This window comes from Tachyglossus aculeatus, chromosome X4 (assembly GCF_015852505.1).
Source record: "Tachyglossus aculeatus isolate mTacAcu1 chromosome X4, mTacAcu1.pri, whole genome shotgun sequence".
Taxonomy (NCBI): domain Eukaryota; kingdom Metazoa; phylum Chordata; class Mammalia; order Monotremata; family Tachyglossidae; genus Tachyglossus; species Tachyglossus aculeatus.
Window position 1 is genome coordinate 55,342,515 of NC_052098.1, and position 21,630 is coordinate 55,364,144.

Sequence of the window (21,630 nt, forward strand, 5' to 3'; positions counted from 1 at the left end):
ATGATGGCATTTGTTAAGGGCTTACTATGTGCGCAGCACTGTTCTAAGCGCTGGGGGGATACAAGATGATCAGGTTGTCCCACATGGGGCTCACGGTCTTAATCCCCATTTTACAGATGGGGTAACTGAGGTACAGAGAAGTTAAGTGACTTGCCCAAAGTCACACAGCTGACAAGTGGTGGAGCAGGGATTAGAACCCATGACCTCTGGCTCCCAAGCCCATGCTCTTTCCACTGAGCCATGCTGCTTCTCTGTCTCCATGCCTCAGTTTCTTCATTTGTAAAATGGGGATTCAGTACCTGTTCTCACTCCCCCTCAGACTGTGAGCACCATGTGAGACAGGGACTCTGGCTGATCTGGTTGTATTGTATCTATTTCAGCACTTAGTACAGTACTCAGCCTGTAGTAAGTGGTTAACAAATACCACAAGTAGTATTATTAACTGAAAAACTAAACTATAAAATGAGAAGTACATCATACCTGAGAGCCACATACCTCATCTACATTGTCAGAAATGAGGATGAACCTTCTGACCACTTAAATCAAAGCAGTTATTGTCCAATTGCTTTCCCAAAGCACACATTCATGAAGTGATTTTGGTTTAGAAATGAATGAATAATCAGTCTATTAGAGCCTCCCCTTTTTATCATCCTTAAATCTTTTAAGGTCTAACCCAGCTCTACCCTTCCTTGATGGCAAAAACAAATTGCACCTGAAATCTCAATATTGCTACCACTACAAAAGGCTGTTTTAGGCTTATCAAAATATTATCTACCAAGGCAACCAGCAACTCCCCAGGGAACCCATCATCCCTTTTACAGCATTAAACCAAGATCCTTGCTGTGCTTCCATAAACCCCTGATTATGTATCAGGGCGTTCTGGCCATAACCAATCAGTAGCCCATCCATTGTCCTAAACAGAACGAGGGAGAAAGTCAGCCCAGAGAGGCTCAGGAGAGGAGCACAAGACAGGGTTTGAGAGAAACCAGAAGGGCTCACCTTTCCCCAGCCTCCTGCCTCTCCTCTCCAAACTTCTCAGAGTCTCTTTCTCTGGTCCATCTTTCCTGCTAACCCTCCCATGACTTCTCTAGGCTTTTCTCCTATAACTTTTCCCCAATATGGAGCCTGTACAATAGTTCACCTATTTCTGGAATAAAGTAGGGTTTAAAGGTCTCGTCTGGGAATAAATGATCTTTTTTGACATTTCAACATCTAAAGTCAGTTCTGATGACTGAAAACTTTTGCTTTTAATAATAATATTCATAATAATTATGGTGTTTGCCAAGCACTGTTCTAAGCACTAGGATAGTTAGAAGATAAACAGGTTGTCCCATGTGGGGCTCACAGACTTAATCCCCCTTTTACAGATGAGCTAACAGGCACAGAGAAGTGAAGTGGCTTGCCCAAGGTCACACAGCAGACAAGCAGTGGAGCCGGAATTGGAACCCACGTTCTCTGACTCCCAATCCCATGCTCTTTCCACTAAGGTATGCTGTTTCTCTAAAATACATGCTCAGTTAAATGTAAAGACACAAGGAATTTTATATTTAAATGCAGTCTTGGGTACAAGGAGAGAAATTAAATAGGTCATTATCCTCCCAAAGACTTTTTTTCATTATTTTAGAAGAGAACTATTTGTAGGAAGCTCTCCCATATTTTGACCTATGAGGGAGGTCAACAAACCCCTATTATTGCCAGAGTAAAGAATCAAATGACTAAAGTACATATTCATATTTCCTCCAATGTCTATAAGCAGAAATGTATCCAAACTTCAATTATAGGAGATCTAATTCCTTTAAGCAAAATCAAATATCCTACGTTGCCAAAGAAGTTTAAACACTCAACTCACCTCAACAAATATAAAGCATGGGATGATGGAATAGCTTCGCTGGGTGTTGTTTCCTACAGCCATTTCTCATCACACAACTCAGGGCTGCACTGTGAAAAACTGGTCAAGGCTGAAAGAGAAACAAACAAAGCATGAGTAAATATGTGTCTGCAATGCCCATTTATTGAGCCAAATTCTTGCAGTGCATAAGCTACCGGTGGGTACTAAGCAGCTCCCTAGTAACTAGCAACTCCCTAGTAATAATAGAATAATGCACTGAAAATGTTAATACTTTCTCTCAATTGAAAGATTTAGGTGACGAGAATCTAGCTCATGAGAAAGAGGCTGATGATCAAAAGTTCCACAAGTCATAAAATCCATCATAGAGCAAAAAGGAATTTTGATGTCAAATATCAGGAGACTGAAAGATTAATTGAGCCATGTTGAGACAGTCCATGCTTGGGGCTAAAAAAACATAATTAACAGTATGTTTTTAGTACAGATACAAATCAGATTTAAATTGACAAAATATTTCAAATTTTGGGGCTTTCATTATAGCTTTCATTTTATGATTCTTATATAATAACATCTGTATTGCCAGTATTCTTCAGCAATAGCACTCCTTTCCTCCATTTGCAAATAGGGGAAATGGCAAAATGAATTCTCAACACCACAGCTCCCTTTTGGCAGAAAAAAAGCACCAAAAAACCCCAACATTTAGGCACCTTCAAAGTCTTACTGAAGGCAGGTACATCTCCTCCTAGAGGCCTTTCCTGATTAAGCCTTCACTTCCTCTTCTCCCACCCGCTTCTGGGTCATCCTTGCATTTGCACCATTTATTTAACTCTACCTCAGCCACAAAGGGTTTATGTACATATTGTTTGTTTATTTATATTCATGTCTGTCACCCCCTCTAGACTATAAGCTCCTTGTGGGTGTGGAACATGTCTATCAACTCAGCGTGGCTCAGTGGAAAGAGCCCGGGCTTTGGAGTCAGAGGTTGTGGGTTCAAATCCCGGCTCTGCCAATAGCCAGCTGTGTGACTTTGGACAAGTCACTTCACTTCTCTGGGCCTCAGTTACCTCATCTGTAAAATGGGGATGAAGACTGTGAGCCCCCGGTGGGACAACCTCATCACCTTGTAACCTCCCCAGCGCTTAGAACAGTGCTTTAGAGAAGCAGTGTGGCTCAGTGGAAAGAGCCCAGGCTTGGGAATCAGAGGTCATGGGTTCGAATCCCGGCTCCGCCACATGTCTACTGTGTGACCCTGGGCAAGTCACTTAACTTCTCTGAGCCTCAGTTACCTCATCTGTAAAATGGGGATTAAGACTGTGAGCCCCATGTGGGACAACTTGATCACCTTGTATCCACCCCCAGCGCTTAGAACAGTACTCTGCACATAGTAAGCGCTTAACAAATGCCATTATTATTATTATTATTGTTATTACTGTCCCAAGTGCTTAGTACAATGCTCTGCATACAGTAAATACTCACTAAATATGGTTGTTTGAATGATTGATTGATTAGTGATGTCATATGCATCATTTTGAGGAAGTCTGTCCTTGGCCACCCAAATCTATATTGCTTCTCTGTGGGGAAACCTGACAACCCCCTCCTGCCCCTGCCCCGCGAACCACCCTTGACTTCCTTTAGAATATTTATCCTCCTAAACTCCTTTGAATATGTGCAAAGCTTTCAAGCCCTAGAACGTAGAGGCAGGAACTGAATTTGGGAGGTGGGGGGAGGTGGTGTTGAGGGGGTACTAAAAATAGAAAAAATTGGGGCCAATTGCATACTGGTGCAATATTTATACCAGGTTGGCATCTGGCAAGCTAAAAATGGGATTTTTTGGTATAAAACTAGGTGACACCACTTGGTACCTCACTAAGGCTACATGTGAAAAATGGCCTAGTGGCTTGAGAAAGAATGTGCCTCCTTAAGTATCTATATGGGCATTTTCCTGCTGATTTTGAATGTGAAGGTGTCATTTAATTGGGCAATCTCTTCTGTTGGTGTTTTAATCCATATCTGGTATTTTTCCTCAGGTGGCACTTTAAAGATATTAAAATTATGAAATAAAAGGAGCCATATGAGAGCTGGTCTTACTAGTGGGGGAGTTCATTCATTCATTCATTCATTCAATCGTATTTATTGAGCGCTTACTGTGTGCAGAGCACTGTACTAAGCGCTTGGGAAGTACAAGTTGGCAACATATAGAGATGGTCCCTACCCAACAGCAGGTTCACAGTCTAGAAGGGGGAGACAAACAAAACAAAACATATTAACAAAATAAAATAAATAGAATAAATATGTACAAGTAAAATAAATAGAGTAATAAATATGTACAAACATATATACATATATATAGGTGCTGTGGGGAGGGGAAGGAGGTAAGGTGGGGGGGATGGGGAAGGGGAGGTGGAGGAGGGGGAAAGGAAGGAGGGGGCTCAGTCTGGGAAGGCCTCCTGGAGGAGGTAAGCTCTCAGTAGGGCTTTGAAGGGAGGAAGAGAGCTAGCTTGGTGGATGTGTGGAGGGAGGGCACTCCAGGCCAGGCGGAGAAAGTGGGCAGGGGGTCGACGGTGGGACAGGTGAGAATGAGGCACAGTGAGGAGGTTAGCGGCCGAGGAGCAGAGGGCGTGGGCTGGGCTGTAGAAGGAGAGAAGGGAGGTGAGGTAGGAGGGGGCAAGGTGATGGAGAGCCTTGAAGCCGAGAGTGAGGAGTTTTTGCCTGATGCGTAGGTCGAATGGTAGCCACTGGAGATTTTTGAGGGGAGTAACATGCCCAGAGCGTTTCTGCACAAAGATGATCCAGGCAGCAGTGTGAAGTATTGATTAAAGTGGAGAGAGACAGGAGGATGGGAGATGAGAGAGGAGGCTGATGCAGTAATCCAGTCGGGATAGGATGAGAGATTGAACCAGCAGGGTAGTGGTTTGGATGGAGAGGAAAGGGTGGATCTTGGTGATGTTGCAGAGGTGAGACCAGCAGGTTTTGGTTACGGATTGGATGTGAGGGGTGAATGAGAGAGCGGAGTCAAGGATGACACCAAGGTTGCGGGCTTGTGAGACGGGAAGGATGGTAGTGCTGTAAACAGTGATGGGAAAGTCAGGGAGAGGGCAGGGTTTGTGAGGGAAGATAAGGAGTTCAGTCTTGGACATGTTGAGTTTTAGATGGCAGGCAGACATCCATATGGAGATGTCCTGAAGGCAGGAGGAGATATGAGCCTGGAGGGAGGGAGAGAGAGCAGGGGCAGAGATGTAGATTTGGGTGTTATCAGCATAGAGATGACAGTTGAAGCCGTGGGAGCGAATGAGTTCACCAAGGGAGTGAGTGTAGATAGAGAACAGAAGGGGACCAAGAACTGACCCTTGAGGAACCCCTACAGTAAGGGGATTGGAAGGGGAGGAGGAGCCCACATAAGAGACTGAGAATGAACAGCCGGAGAGATAAGAGGTGAACCAGGAGAGGACAGAGTCTGTGAAGCCAAGGTTGGATAGCGTGTTGAGGAGAAGGGGGTGGTCCACAGTGTCGAAGGCAGCTGAGAGGTCGAGGAGGATTAGGATAGAGTAGGAGCCATTGGATTTGGCAAGCAGGAGGTCATTGGTGACCTTTGAGAGGGCAATTTCTGTGGAATGTAGGGGATGGAAGCCAGATTGGAGGGGGTAGAGGAGAGAGTTGGCATTGAGGAATTCGAGGCAGCGCGTGTAGACGATTTGTTCAAGGAGTTTGGAAAGGAATGGTAGGAGGGAGATAGGGTGATAACTAGAAGGCAAGGTGGGGTCAAGAGAGGGTTTTTTTAGGATGGGAGAGACGTGGGCATGTTTGAAGGCAGAGGGGAAGGAACCAGTGGAGAGTGAGCGGTTGAAGATGGAAGTTAAGGAGGGGAGAAGGGATGCAGCAAGAGATTTCATAAGATGAGAGGGAATGGGGTCAGAAGCACAGGTGGCCGGAGTAGCACTTGAGAGGAGGGAGGAGATCTTACCTGAGGATACTGCTGGAAAGGATGGGAGAGTAGCAGAGAGGGTTGAGAGCCGGGGGGTTGGAGAAAGCGGGGGAGTGACTTTGGGGAGCTCAGACCTGATGGATTTAATTTTATTAATGAAGTAGGAGGCCAGATCGTTGGGATTGAGGGAAGGAGGAGGGGGAGGAACAGGGGGCCTGAGAAGGGAGTTAAATGTACGGAAGAGCTGACGGGGATGATGGGCATGGATGTCAATAAGGGAGGAGAAATAATTTTGTGGAGTCTCTACCCAGCAATGCAAAGTCTCATTTTCAGGTTCAAAACTGTTCTACAGAGGGGAAGCTGTTTGTTACAAGATGTGTTACAGACACAAAGTGAGACTACAAACCTATCTGCATGTCACATACTGGAATAGATTTTTTGTTATTTTCAAAGAAGTTGCTCTGGGCCCCAAATAAATCAAAGTCAAGCCATTCCCAAGGCATACAGGGTCATCAATTTGTTTCAAAGGCTCCTATGACACATGTTTGGAACTTGCAGGAAGTTTTGTAAACCAGATGGAGAAAAGGAATTCCTTTTCATTAGAAGGGATTTTAGAAAGGTAAACAGATTGAGTTGACTTAACCCCAGATTTGATCACCAGGCCTATTATGTAAATAGAAAAGTTGGAAGAATAGATTTGGTGACTTAAGAATGTGTGGAATGCAGGGTGGCCGAGTAGATAGAGCATGGGCCTGGGAGTCAGAAGGGCCTAAGTTCTAGTCCTAGGTCTGACACTTGTCTGCTGTGTGACCTTGGACAAGTCACTTCACTTCTCTGTGCCTCAGTTACCTCATCTGTAAAATGGGGATTAAGACCGTGAGCCCCATGTGGAACATGGACTGTGTCCAACCTGATTACTTTCTATCTTCCCCAGTGTTTAGAAAAGTGCATGGCATGTAGTATGCTCTTAACTCATACCATTAAAAAGATAAATAAAATAAACACAGGCTTGAATTCTTACCAACGATGATATCATTTTAGTATCTTTGTCTCTTTCAGGGTAACAGTGACTGAAAAACCTCAAATGGCTTCTTGTGCAAACATATGGTGGCTTTATCTATCAAGGAACACAGCTCAGTGACACATGCAAGATTTCTTGTATCCTGCATGAAAAAGCCTTCATTGATCTGTGCACTGTGGCTGTAATCATCTCTTGATATCATCCTTCACACAGAAAGGAGTCATGGTAGAGAATCATGGAATAATACTTGTTCAAATGCATCATTCCTTTTAGCTGGTGTTATGCTACTTATTAAGTGCTTACTATGTGCCAAGCACATAGTAATCAGACCAAACACAGTCTCTGCTCTGCCATATCATTTTTCTTGGTCCAGATGAAAACTAAGAAAAATGCGACATATATAGGTATATAGTATATATATGCCTATACTAAATACCTATAAAGTCACATTTTTCTTTGTTTTCAAACTGACATTGTTGACAGTATTGCATCCAGGTGCATTAGTGTAGGTGACGAGCTTCATGCTGTGCAAAGACTACCACCCAAAACAACTGTCCTTTGATTTGTGACTGCATCTGCTATCATACTACACTCTTATGTTTCATCTCATTCATATATTTGTAGATTATAAAAAATAACTTTAGGTGTCAGAGAGGGTGGTCCTTCAAATATAGCACCTGCAATCCAAAGGTGTTAGGGTTAGAGTGTGAGTGATTTTTCTCACTAGGGTTTCCCCAAATCAGTTACCTGAGACCATTCAATAATTACAGCAGGAAGCCACCGATCCTTTTGCTTTGTCTCACTAACTTCTCGAGCAGTAACAGGATGTTGGAAATGAGTTTAATGACTGGGCTTGTCATTATCCTACCACCCACCACTGAGTTTGTTAGGAATATAAATCACCCACAGGAAAATGAACATGTTTGTTTAATAACTGTGTCGACTATGAAGCATCTTTCCCACTTAGACATTCTCTGTGTACAAACTCTTAGATAATTGTTTAAATTAGCACCTGTTCTTGTACTATAACTTGTCCTAATGTTATCAGTTTCATTTAATAGCCCAATTGGCTAATGGTAAAAATTACAACTGATTAATTTATAATATTTGTGGCAGCAGAGGGTAAGCAGAATGGGGACAGAGGGAATTTCTCTCTGTTTTAGTAACATTTTTTTCTACAAGTATTGATGGTTATGTCTAATGCTGAGTGTTTTTTTCCTTGTGCCTGTTCCTCCCTGAATCAATCAATCAATCATATTTATTGAATGCTTACTTTGGGCAGGGCACTGTACTAAGCACTTGGGAGAGTATGACACCACAATGCAACAGATACATTCCTTGCCCCATTCACTCCTTCAGCCCGGTAGTTATGGTATTTATTGAGTACTAACTGAGTGCAAGGCACTGTATTCAGAGCTTGGAAGAAGGTACATTCCATCCTCAGAGGAGCTTAACACCTAATAGGATAGACAGACAGACAAAATATTTACAAATAGTGGGAGCATCCCACAGCTCCTTTCAGCTATCACCATCTCCCTCCTTCCCTTCCTATCCCAAATTCCTTGAAAGGGTTATAGACACTCATTCCCTTCACATCCTCTCTCTCAGTTCTCTTCTCGACCCATTACAGTTGGGATCCCCCCCGGCCTTTATTCCACCTGGACTGCACTTTCCAAAAATCATCGATGACATCCTCATAACCAAGTCCAACGAACACTTCTCTGCCCCAAGCATTTAGTACAGTACTCTGTGCTCAACAAATACCACTGACTGACACTGTAGACCACTCCCTTCTCCTTAGAACTGCCATCCTCTTCTCCTTAGAACTCTATCTGATCTCAGTGTTGCTGTCCCGGCACGCTCCTGGTTCTTCTACCTCTCCGACCATTCCTCTATTTTCTTAGCTGGCTTCTCTTCCATCTCTCATCCCTTAACTATGGGTGTCCTGCAAGGCTCTTTGTTAGGTCCCTTGTTCTGTTTCCTATACACTAACTCTCTTGGGGGAACTCATATACTCACATGACTCCAGCTGTTCTTTCTAAGTGGATGGCTTTACAAAGCTACCTCTCAAGACCTGACCTGTCACCAGCTATCCAAACCCACATCTCCTCTTGCTTCCAAGACATCTCCACTTGGATGGCCAGTGGTTGCCTCAAGCTCAACAGGTTTAAAACTGAACTTTTCCTCTTCCCTCCTAAACCCTTCTCTCCTCCCAACTTTATCTCTGTTGACACCAACCCCATCCTCCTCGTGGCCCAAACTCAAAACCTTAGTATCGTCCTCAACTCCTTACTCTCATTCTGCTCTCAAATCCTGTTTTATTGCTAAAACCTGACAGTTTTCCTCAAAAGCATTCTGTGGATCAGCCCCTTCTTCTCCACCCAAAGATCCACCAATACTGAGGTTCAAGCTGTTGTCATATTTCAACTGGACTATTGTAGCAGTCTTTTCATTTATCTTCCTGCCTCTAGCCTCTTCTCCCTTCAGTACATATGCCACCCTGATACTAGATCATCTTCCTGAAACACATCCCCTTTCTCTTCAAAATCCTCCCCTGCTTGCCCATTTTTTATGGTATTTGTAAGCACTTACTACGTATCAATCACTGTATTAAGCACTGGGATAGATACAATCTAATCAGGTTGGACACAGTCCCTGTTCCACATGGGGCTCGCTGTCTTAATCCCCATTTTTACAGATGAGGTAACTGAAGCACAGAAAAGTTAAGTGACTTGCCCAAGGTCACACATCAGAAAAGTGGGGGGGTCAGGATTAGAATCCAGGTCCTTATGATCCCCAGGCCCTTGCTATCTACCTGCTCTCAATGCTGCATCGCATTGAGCAAAACTCCTTACCATTGATTTCAAGGCTCTTCTCCAGCTCTCTTCATTTTACTTATTGGCTCACCTCATCCCACCTGCACGCTGTGTTCCTCCCAAGCCCACCTCCTGGCTGGACCTAGTTCTCATTCTGACTGTTTTGGTTCCCGAAGCAGCGTGGCTCAGTGGAAAGAGCACGGGCTTGGGAGCCAGAGGTATGGGCTCTAATCCCGGCTCCGTCACTTGTCAGCTGTGTGACTTTGGGCAAGTCACAACTACTCTGGGCCTCAGTTAACTCATCTGTAAAATGTGGATTAAGACTGTGAGCCCCACGTGGGACAACCTGATCACCTTGTATCCCCCCAGCTCTTAGAACACTGCTTTGCACATAGTAAGTGCTTAACAAATGCTATTATTATTATTATGTTGCCCTCAGGACCTTGACCTCTCTACCCCCTAATCCACCAGCCTGCAACACTCCCCTACTTCAAAATCCAACTAAAGTCCCATTTCCTCTAAAAATAATTCCCTAATCATTTAGCTTCCTGTATCTTATCAACTCTTCAGCCTCCTCTTGCATGTATGCATTTATTAATTTATGCCTATCCTAAGGCCTAGGGTATATATGCATCCTAGTTTAACTATTAACTACTCATAATTTATTTCATTGTCTGTCTCCCCTTCTAGACTGTAAGCTCCATGTGGGCAGGGAACACATCTACCAAGACTGTTGTATTGTACTCCCCCTAGCATCTAATACACTACAGTGTGGTCAGTGGAAAGAACATGGGCTTTGGAGTCAGAGGTCATGGGTTCAAATCTCAGCTCCGCCAATTGTCAGCTGTGTGACTTTGGGAAAGTCACAACTTCTCTGGGCCTCAGTTCCCTCATCTGTAAAATGGGGATTAATGTGAGCCCCACGTGGGACAACCTGATCACCTTGTAACCTCCCCAGCTCTTAGAACAGTGCTTGGTACATAGTAAGTGCTTAATAAATGCCATTATTATTATTATTATTACTCTGCACACAGTAAGTGCTCAATAAAGTCCACTGATTGACTGAAGGATTGAAGGCAACAACATGTAACAGACTGGAGGGAAGAGAGCCTGGAGGCATGTGGTCTAGTGAGTAAGTAGATACAATAGCCCATCTGTGATAAATGAGAACCTGAACCAAGGTGATGGTGGTTTGGGACCAGAGGAAGGGGAGAATCCATGGAATGTTAAGAAGGAAGACTGAGTAAGATTTAGCAGTCAATTGAATCTGAGAGTTGAAAGACAGTGAGGTGACAAGGATGAAATCTTTGAAGCATTGCTATTGCAAAGCACCTTACTCTAAAACAAGTTCATGTGGACTTTGAAATAAAGTGTATGAATTATTTAGCTATAACAGGCTCCCAGGGGACATAATTTACCTGCCCTCCATTTTCTGAAAACTTTTTGGGTTACAGTTAATGATGTTACACTTAACGTTACAGTTAATTTTTCAAATATTCAGTTGGGGGAGCACAAAGTCATAGAATATGTGTATGTGATTTACAAATGAACCATACAGCAGTAATAAAGTAGAAGCACAAAGGCCAAGAAGCAGTGTTGCCTAGTGGAGTCAGTAGGGCCTGGGTTCTAATCCTTACTCTGCCACTTGTCTGCTGTGTGACCTTGAGAAAGTCACATCACTTCTCTGTGCCTGAGTTACCACATCTGTGAAATGGGGATTAATACTATAAACCTCATGTAGGACATGGACTGTGTCCAACCTGATTAGCTTGTATCTACCCAAGAACTACTCTATCATAATCCTCCTCGACCTCTCAGCTGCCTTCGACACTGTGGACCACCCCCTTCTCCTCAACACGCTATCCAACCTTGGCTTCACAGACTCCGTCCTCTCCTGGTTCTCCTCTTATCTCTCCGGTCGTTCATTCTCAGTCTCTTTTGCAGGCTCCTCCTCCCCCTCCCATCCCCTTACTGTGGAGGTTCCCCAAGGTTCAGTTCTCGGTCTCCTTCTGTTCTCTATCTACACTCACTCCCTTGGTGAACTAATTCGCTCCCACGGCTTCAACTATCATCTCTATGCTGATGACAACCAAATCTACATATCTGCCCCTGCTCTCTCCCCCTCCCTCCAGGCTCACATCTCCTCCTGCCTTCAGGACATCTCCATCTGGATGTCTGCCCGCCACCTAAAACTCAACATGTCCAAGACTGAACTCCTTGTCTTCCCTCTCAAACCCTGCCCTCTCCCTGACTTTCCCATCACTGTTGATGGCACTACCATCCTTCCCGTCTCACAAGCCCGCAACCTTGGTGTCATCCTCGACTCCGCTCTCTCATTCACCCCTCACATCCAAGCCGTCACCAAAACCTGCCAGTCTCAGCTCCACAACATTGCCAAGATCCGCCCTTTCCTCTCCATCCAAACCACTACCCTGCTCATTCAAGCTCTCATCCTATCCAGTCTGGACTACTGCATCAGCCTTCTCTCTGATCTCCCATCCTCGTGTCTCTCCCCACTTCAATCCATACTTCATGCTGCTGCCCGGATTGTCTTTGTCCAGAAATGCTCTGGGCATGTTACTCCCCTCCTCAAAAATCTCCAGTGGCTACCAATCAATCTGCGCATCAGGCAGAAACTCCTCACCCTCGGCTTCAAGGCTCTCCATCACCTCGCCCCCTCCTACCTCACCTCCCTTCTCTCCTTCTACAGCCCAGCCCGCACCCTCCGCTCCTCTGCCGCTAATCTCCTCACCGTGCCTCGTTCTTGCCTGTCCAGCCGTCGACCCCCAGCCCACGTCATCCCCCTGGCCTGGAATGCCCTCCCTCTGCCCATCCGCCAAGCTATCTCTCTTCCTCCCTTCAAGGCCCTACTGAGTGCTCACCTCCTCCAGGAGGCCTTCCCAGACTGAGCACCCTCCTTTCTCTCCCCCTCGTCCCCCTCTCCAACCCCCCGTCTTACCTCCTTCCCTTCCCCACAGCACCTGTATATATGTATATGTTTGTACATATTTATTACTCTATTTATTTTACTTGTACATATCTATTCTATTTATTTTATTTTGTTAATATGTTTGGTTTTGTTCTGTCTCCCCCTTCTAGACTGTGAACCCACTGTTGGGTAGGGACTGTCTCTATATGTTGCCAACTTGTACTTCCCAAGTGCTTAGTACAGTGCTCTGCACACAGTAAGCGCTCAATAAATACGATTGATTGATTGGTGCCCAGCACAGAGTAGGTTCTTAACATATACCATTAAAAAAGAGAAATAGAAGAAGAAAGTCTTTTGGCAAAATGAAGGAGTGTTTGACAAGTGAAATGTTGTGAAAAGAGTAAAGACCCTGTCAGCAAGGAGAATTAATAAGCAGTTTCAGATGTTTCCTAAAACCTCTAAAATTGCATTATTGCAGACTTAGAAAAGTACAGATCAGGCCCGAGCAGAGTCAGTGGTGCATGCCACTGCATTAGAGAAAATTCCTAAACCACTAATTCACACAAAAAGAAATGTACGTGAAATGCAGAAATAACGTATTCATTCTATTTCAAGGTTCTAGTCTAGGTCCCTCCATAAATGAATCAATCTATCTGTGTGATGTGTACATTACCCCTTTAACACAATGATTATTTGTGTCAAAAATACTTAATGATTGTCCTTAGTGCAATTTTTTGTGGACTGAAGCTGGCTTTCATTTATTCATCCTTTTGTATATTCAGAAATCCCCCATTTGTATCCACAGAAAGTTTTCTTGCATGCTTAGGCAAAGCAGAGAAAATGACTCAATTTGTTACTGGTGAGATCGTGAAAGGAAATCAGAAGATTTAGTTTTGCAAGAATAGGTTCAAATAATTGAAAAGTTTGCAGTATTTGTTCTTAACTGGCCATCAACTGGGTATAGAAAACTCAATCCTAAATGGATTCATATTGTCAGTGATATTTTGAATGCATGTAAAGGAGGGCTGGTAATGATGATGATGATGGTGGTATTTGTTAAGCGCTTACTATGTGCCAGGCACTTTTCTAAGCACTGGGATTAATTTGTATCAAGTTGTCCCTCGTGAGGCTCCCAGTCTTAATCCCCACCTTACAGATGAGGTAACTGAGGTACAGAGAAGTGAAGTGACTTGCCCAAAGTCACACAGCTGATAAGTGGCGGAGCTGGAATTAGAACCCATGACCTTTGACTCCACAGCTCATGCTCTTGCTACTAAGCCATGAGTTAAACTGCTCACTTGAATTTGAATCTGAACAAACTGCTCCTATTTTACAGCACCATTAAGACCAGCACTTATCAAAGGCTGAAGCAGTTGTTGCCTGAAGCAATTGTTATAGCCACAGTTGTTGCAGCTAGGGACCTGGAGTGGATTGGTGAAATTCTGGTCTCCTAGCAGCGTCTCCTCAAGAAAATTTCAGATGACTTGGGAAAATGATTGGAAAATGCCTTAGGTGGTGGTGAAGGTGGATTTACAAGATGGAAAATGTCTGGGCCTTAGCCCTCAGCAGTTGCTGTCAGGTTAACTCCTTGTTTGCTTGTTTTCCCACCTCTGAACAACACCTGACAGAGGTGGAAGCTCCCTGATGATGAAATTAGGGAGATCCCCGTGGGCAGGAACCATCACTTCCTTGTTTTGTATTTTCCAAGTGCTTAGTACAGTGCACTATAGAGAAGCAGCATGGCTTAGTGGAAAGAGCACGGGCTTGGGAGTCAGAGGACATGGGTTCTAATCACAGCTCCACCACTTGTCTGGTGTGTGACCTTGGGCAAGCCACTTAACTTCTCTGGCCTCAGTTACCTCATCTGTAAAATAGGGATTAAGACTGTGGGCCCCACATGGAACAACCTGATTATCTTGTATCTACCCCAGTGTTTAGAATAGTTCTTGGCACATAGTAAGCACTTAAATACCATCATTATTATTATTACTACCTGAAATTACTTGTGACGGTGCCTTTAAAATGTGCCTGTAACTAAAACACCACAAATATTTATAAAATATTCATAGTATTTGTGATCAATCTATTTCCCATTCCATATATATGTCACAGTTTCAGTCTCTGCCAGCCTCTCTGACTCAACCTGTTTATGTCACTCTGGGATATATGGAAGTATTCAGGTTGTCTCATTTGAGGACATTCTTCTATGTGTTTTATCTTGGGGTTCCCTTCATCTCTGTGAATCTGAGTTTGAATAGTACATTTATGAATGTATTCATGGTAATTAGCTAACCCTTCCACCTATAAATTTGCCCACTGTTATGTTTTCTATTGAATCAGAGTCATTATTGATGCTCCATAAGCACTGAATAATATGTTAGCAAGATGAACACAATAACAATGCTTTGAAATTTCAACTTTCCTTAGGCAGGCAAAATCTTCACTGTTTGAATCATAAGATTGAGTACATAAATCCCTCTGTGATGGATTTTCTGTCAAAAATCTTTTACTTTAATCAAACTGTCACCACTTGTCAAATGACCATAGAGCAGGAGAAACCATAGAGCAGAAAGGAAAAATGGTTTCCAAGTCCCAAAAGCCAGATAAAGCCATCACAGGGGTTCATACCTGCATTATGCTGCTGGAAACAGATGTAACCACTTCATCAAAGGGCAGCCAAAAAGGTAGTACTGAGGAGGGCAAGTAAACACAAATAGATCTACAAGTGACTCCTCTCTGTAGATTCTGGCATAAGGCTATGCTGGTGGGATCAGGTATCCAAAGAGCTGGAGGCTGATGGCCTTGTTCCCTATCAATCATATTTATTAAGCATTTACTGGGCACCAAGCACTGTACTGAGGACTTGGGAGACTGCAAGACAACAAGGTTGGTAGACACATTCCCTGCTCACAACAAGCTCACAGTCTAGAGGGAGCTTACAGTCTAGGGGGTGCTTATTATGTACCACACACTGTACTAAGCACTAGGGTAGATAACAAGATCATCAAGCAGAGTTTCCAGGCATCTCTACTTTACGCTGGGACCTTGGCACCCCAGAAGCTCAAGGTGCTCCCTAATACTCTTCCCTGCCTCTACTTCTTTGAGCCACAGGAATGCCACCAGGGAGCCCAGAAGAAACATTACAGTCCTTGGAGTTCCCATGATGGGGATAGATATTAAAATAAATTACGGATCCTCTAAACTATAAGCTCACTGGAGGCAGGGAATGTAGCTGTTATATTGTACTCTCCCAAGAGCTTAGTACAGTGCTCTACTCACAAAAACAGCATGCTAGCAATAGCCCGCTTAGGGGAGTCCATCAGATCACCAGGTTATACAACATGAAATTTGGGGAACTTTTCCTACTGGGCTATTTCCAAATAAAAAAGTTATACAGAGGGTTGCCATGAATTTTGGACCTCTTCTGTCAGCACTCACACTCAAATGCTTCTACTTTGCCATTTGCAAAGATTAGGAATCCTATTAGTTGTAACAGTACTGATAGCCTCACTTCAATAATGGCTCCTGAATTTACACAATTTTCTCCCAAGAAACTCACAGTATTTTATGCATGCTACCTCAAAACAGCGCTCAGAGCTTTGGAAAGTGGGGCGGAAACTGAGGTTCTTAGAGGCGAAGTGATTTGGCCTATGTCAGACCCATCAGGGTAATTGTATAAATCAGAGATTGTGGTTAAAATGAAATGCAAGAGGCCAATGAATTTAGTGATGCTGGTGCCAAATGTTGTATCAAAGGAGGGTAAGAGTCCAAAGCTTTGGTCCTGTGGGTAATTCTTTGGTACCAGGTTATTCATGATGTTATGTCATGGATGATTTACTAAGTGGAAATATTATAACCAGGCTTTAATATGTATTCGGAGGCAATCCTTGCCCAGTAATTCCACAAAGCTTCTTTCCTTTTTGAAAAAGGATTAACCAAGGTGGCTGGGTGCCTGATTATTTAATTCAAGAAAATAGTCTTGAGGAAATAGTCTGCAGTGTTTACAATAGAAGCAGAAGATTTATTAGACACAAGGAGTCTAGTAACAAAAAAGCCAATTATACCCAGGTCCCATTTCATCCCTCCAGATCTCCAGAATCCATCTAATTGAAGTCATAAAGCATTTTGCTGCATAGCAGAAGGCAGCCCAAACCTCCAAATGTCCACCTGAAGGCACTTACTTGTAATTTAGATGATTTAATTGGGACTAAAGGCTTCTCTAAAACAAAAAGGAAAATCCTAATGCTAATTCCTTTGCCTCTAAAGAGCTCAAAATTCCATCATTTTATAATGCCACACAAAAACTTTCACCAAGGCAGGTGGTGAACTGGGGTGCGGGGGGAGGGAGGGAGGGATTTATCAGGCAGGGACAGTGCTCATTTGCAAGGTTCTGGAATGATTGCTCTTGGCTTGTCTCCAAATTTAGTGAGGGTTGGTTCCCTAGACAGACACTTTTCAAATGAAAGTAAAAGGGGAGGCAATGCCTCACAAAACCAAAAATTCCAAATATTTCCTAGGAATATTGGAATCCAGCCTTCACACTGGTGGTTGCATTGGGGCAGGGCCGGTTGGACGCAATTTATCTCAAAGAGTATTTTCTGTGTACACTAATGGCAGGCCAAGGTAGGAAATACTGGAAATTTCATGAGAAAAGATCTTCTTCAAGGCCTTTCAATAAGGTTACTTGTATCTAGTCTAACCTTATGGTGAACAATGAAAGGAAAGGTTATTCTGGAAGTGCTGTGGGTGGGAGCGTCGTTCCTTTGCTACAGGGCTTTAGTTAGATGAATTGAGGAGCTGAAAACACTTTGTAAACTAGGACAGTTTTCAAGATCCGTAGACCAGCTCACTGCAAGTAAACAATTACCTTGGGTTTGTTAGGCAGTATTTGAGTATATCGAACCACACCGATGTTAGAAGCAATGGAGAAGCAAGCATAACCTAGTGGAAAGGGCATGGGCCTGGGAATCAGAGGACCTGGGTCCTAATCCCAGTTCCACCACTTGTCTGCTGTGTGACCTTGGGCAAGTCACTAAACTTTTCTCTGTCTCAGGTACCTCATCTATAAAATGGGGATTAAAACTGTGAGCCCCATGTAGGTCATGGACTGTGTCTAACCTAATTATCTTGTATCTACCCCAGTTGTTAGTACAAAGTTTGGCACATAGTAAGTGCTCAACAAATTCCACTAAAAATTTTTGAAGGTTTTGCTCCTTACTTCTTGCTAACTTTACTGCTTGCCCACTAGCTATTTATAGACATCTATGTTTATAATGAATGCTGCACTTTTTAAGGGGAGTTAATTTCTGGCTGAGAAATCATGTCCTTCACTTAGTGGCCATTAATGCTGCTGTTCAGCTTAATTCCTAGCCTCTCTCTCTTCTTAGTGTTTCTCTAGTAAGATCATTTTATCTGTCTGTGCCACAGATTGAATGTTTGAGAAGAACCATGTTTTCTCCTTCTATGTTCCTAAATGAGGAGCACAGTGTTCTACCAACAGTATGCATCCATGAATACCAATGATGTTAATACTGATGACATTGCCTTAGTTCCAAAGTCAGTAATTTTGGATCCATAATTCTTCCATCCTTATGTCAGAGGTGGCCATACACCATCACAAAATGAGTTCAATATTAGTGAAATGATTAATTGATTGACAGACAGAACTGTATTACCCAGGGTCAAGCCCTTGTGATTTCCTCAGTTACCTGGAAAATTCAATCAAAGGTGCATGGTTTATATAATTGTGGCTCTGTAAACCTAAGAAATACAAAGTTGATTTTATATCCATAAAAACAAGTGAGTTTACTGCCATCTTTGGACTCCTCTAAATCTCTAAATTTGATCTGCCCCCTTCAGAACCTCCAAATGATTTTTCAATAAAAATGTCATCAATCTTAACTCCACTCATTTTCTTTTAAGTGAATTTTGGTAGCTGCAGGAGTGGTGGTACTTCATAAATATGTGTCATTTTCCCATTCTCTTCTGCTATTCTGTAAATTATTTTGTGTCTATATCTCCCATTGGACAGTAAGGTCCTTGAGGTCAGGACAAGTCTTGGGTTTACAGGAACCTCGACCAGTCCCCCAAACCATACCTCCTCTCTACCTTACCGACATGACATAACCACTGCTTGGGATTGTATAAAGATAGTGTTTTTCTCAAAACAGCCACTGTGCCTGGGTCTTTAAGGGGACACTACCCTTTAAATTAAAGAGAGAAGCCTCTTGTCCCCAGGAATCTCCTGCCCCAGTCTTTGTTAGCTCATCTGTTGGGGGGAGGGGGTTAACACAGATAGAAACTAATTACTGTTGCTAATGACTGCCCTACCCCTAGCTCTTCATCTCTAGGAGGAATCTTATTGATTCCTTAGTTAGGAGAGGTCATTAAGCTAATACTGAATTGAAAGGAGAAAATGTATCTGATGTTTGGTAGAGTTGAAATTTGATTGTGTGTGTGTGTGTGTGTGTGTGTGTGTGTGTGTGTGTGTGTGTGTGTGTGTGTTCAATTATGGGGTGCCACCGTGACTGGGGGAGGAGGGATACTTTCTTCCACATCTCTTCCTCTCCCACCCCACCCCACAGTCACCTTTGCTTAGGGAGGGGTAAGCCACAGGGCAGAGGTGGGAGGGGAGAAAAGCATATCAGGAAACTTTACTTTATCAAAGAGCAGGGTTCCCAGACAGAATGTGTTTCCAAGGCTGCCCACAGCTGTTCATACACCTCTACCACCACTCTGGTTGGTGGTGATGTAGTGAGCACTCATTGTAGGCAGGGAATGCATCTGCTAACTCTGCTGTATCATACTCTTCCAAGTGCTTAGTACAGTACTCTGCACATAGAAAGCGCTCAATAATTGCCCCTCACTGATTGAAAGTTATGTGAAGTGGGCTCCTCCCCCCAATTAATGGGCCAGTCAAGGGCCTCAAATTCTTTTAATGCATCCCTGGACTCAAAATAAAATTAGTCAAAAGAAAAGTAAAAGGATTTTGGATTGGGATGAGAATGAGGAGATTGCATGTTGGAATTTGCCAGTTGTTGGGTAGGGACAATCTCTATATGTTGCCAACTTGTACTTTCCAAGTGCTTATTACAGTGCTCTGCACACAGTAAGTGCTCAATATAATTGAATGAGTGAATTTGACTCTACAGAGAGATACAAAAGCAACAGTAGCAAATTTCTCATGAATGAGACAGCAATGTTCTGGAATTTCAGCCTGCAAATCAATCAATCAATCAATCAATCAATCAATCAATCGTATTTATTGAGCGCTTACTATGTGCAGAGCACTGTACTAAGCGCTTGGGAAGTACAAATTGGCATCACATAGAGACAGTCCCTACCCGATAGTGGGCTCACAGTCTAAAAGGGGGAGACAGAGAACAGAACCAAACATACCAACAAAATAAAATAAGTAGGATAGAAATGTACAAGTAAAATAAATAAATAAATAAATAAACAGAGTAATAAATATGTACAACCATATATACATATATACAGGTGCTGTGGGGAGAAACATCACCACAAATGTTTCCCACCTCAAAAATCTAAGCGATTAGGCACAAGAAGATTTTTAATTTGTATTATTCAAACAAGACAAAAAGAAAAAAAAGTACATTGCGTCTTCTAGTTATAATAATTATTTTTGTGGTACCCATTGAGAGCTTTCTAGGTGTGAAAAAACATATCTGGTGTAGCAACAAGACAATTTGATTGGGTATAGTCCAAGAAATAGGGAGAGAAGGTATTTTATCCCCATATTATAGATGAGGAAACAGGTCCAGAGAGATTAAATAACTTGTCCAAGATCACACAGCAGGTCAGCAACGGAGCTGCTAGATTTTCTGCCTCCCAATTCCATGCTCTGTTCACTGGGCCATGGAGTCTTCATAATTTTTCCTCTTATTCTAGAAAATCTGTAGATACTCCTCAAGACTAACAACAACAAAACCTTCATTTTTAACCCTCCTCAAAAGGTATTTCTACTCTAGACTGTAAGCTTGTTGTGGGCAGGGAATGGGTCTGTTTATTGTCATTGTGCTCTCCCAAGAGCTTAGTACAGTGCTCTGCACATAGAAAGTGCTCAATAAATACGATTGACTGAATGAATGCCAGGAGTTATGATAGTTAATTATCATAATGAGGTCATGCTAAGCCTTTTGTGTTGAATGGCAACTTTACAAGTCCACTGGAGAAAGAGAGAAATGTGACTGAACCAAGGAGACGGCCTCAGCATTCACAATTAACCTTAAATATTGTATTCTCCCTCTCCTAATGTAGGACTTGATGAATATCTGTATAGAAAAGACTGAGTTTAAAGCACATAAAAAAAGGTTGGAGAAGAAAGAATTTCCCCAGCTTTGATCATTGGAATTCAACAATGTGGAACATGTTTCACAATAACAACCTGAACTACTAGTGGGTAAAATACTAGACTGGGAAACTGACTCATTGTATGACCTTAGATGAGTTCCCCAACCAATCAATATCACACTTCCTTCATCTGTAAAATGAGGTTACTTGCCCTTCCCTCCCAGTTTATTGATCAAAATCTCAGGGACATTACCTGCTGCTTTGTAGTAATAATGACAAACTACATAACACACAAACTCGTATTTGAAAAGACCTTTGGGTTTAGGGTCATTGGCAAAAGCAGACAACATCCAAGCTCCAGAAACCATCACAGAACGCCAGAACATGCTGGTCGCTTAACATACTGAGTGACCTTGTCCTTTCCATAATCCCATTTCTAAAACTGCACACAAAGCAATACAGAAATAAAAGATTCAGAGTGTTCTCCCTAAGTATTTTAAAAAACATGCCGAGAAGCACTGTGACCTAGTGGAAAGAGTCAGAGGACCTGGGTTCCCATCCTAACTCTGCCATTTGTCTGCTGTGTGACCTTGGCCAAGTCACTTAACTTCTTTGTGCCTCAGTTACCATCTCTGTAAAATGGGGATTAAGACTGTGAGCCCTATGTGGGACAGGGACTGTATCCAACCTGATTATCTTGTACCTACCCCAGCTCTCAGCATGATGTCTGGCACAAAGTAAGTGCTTAACAAATACCATAAAACCCCCAAATAAACGCACTAT

General features: G+C 42.9%; 1 protein-coding gene across 2 annotated transcripts in view; it reads right to left on the reverse strand.

Moving 5' to 3' along the window:
* PLPPR1 (phospholipid phosphatase related 1) overlaps window positions 1-21,630 on the reverse strand; it is a 289,407-nt gene that overhangs the window by 164,607 nt on the left and 103,170 nt on the right. For both annotated transcript variants that reach the window (XM_038769829.1, XM_038769828.1), the window contains one exon: window positions 1,850-1,958. In XM_038769829.1, the coding sequence (XP_038625757.1) occupies window positions 1,850-1,912 (63 nt within the window). In that variant the 5' untranslated portion in view covers window positions 1,913-1,958. The remainder of the gene's footprint in view (window positions 1-1,849; window positions 1,959-21,630) is intronic.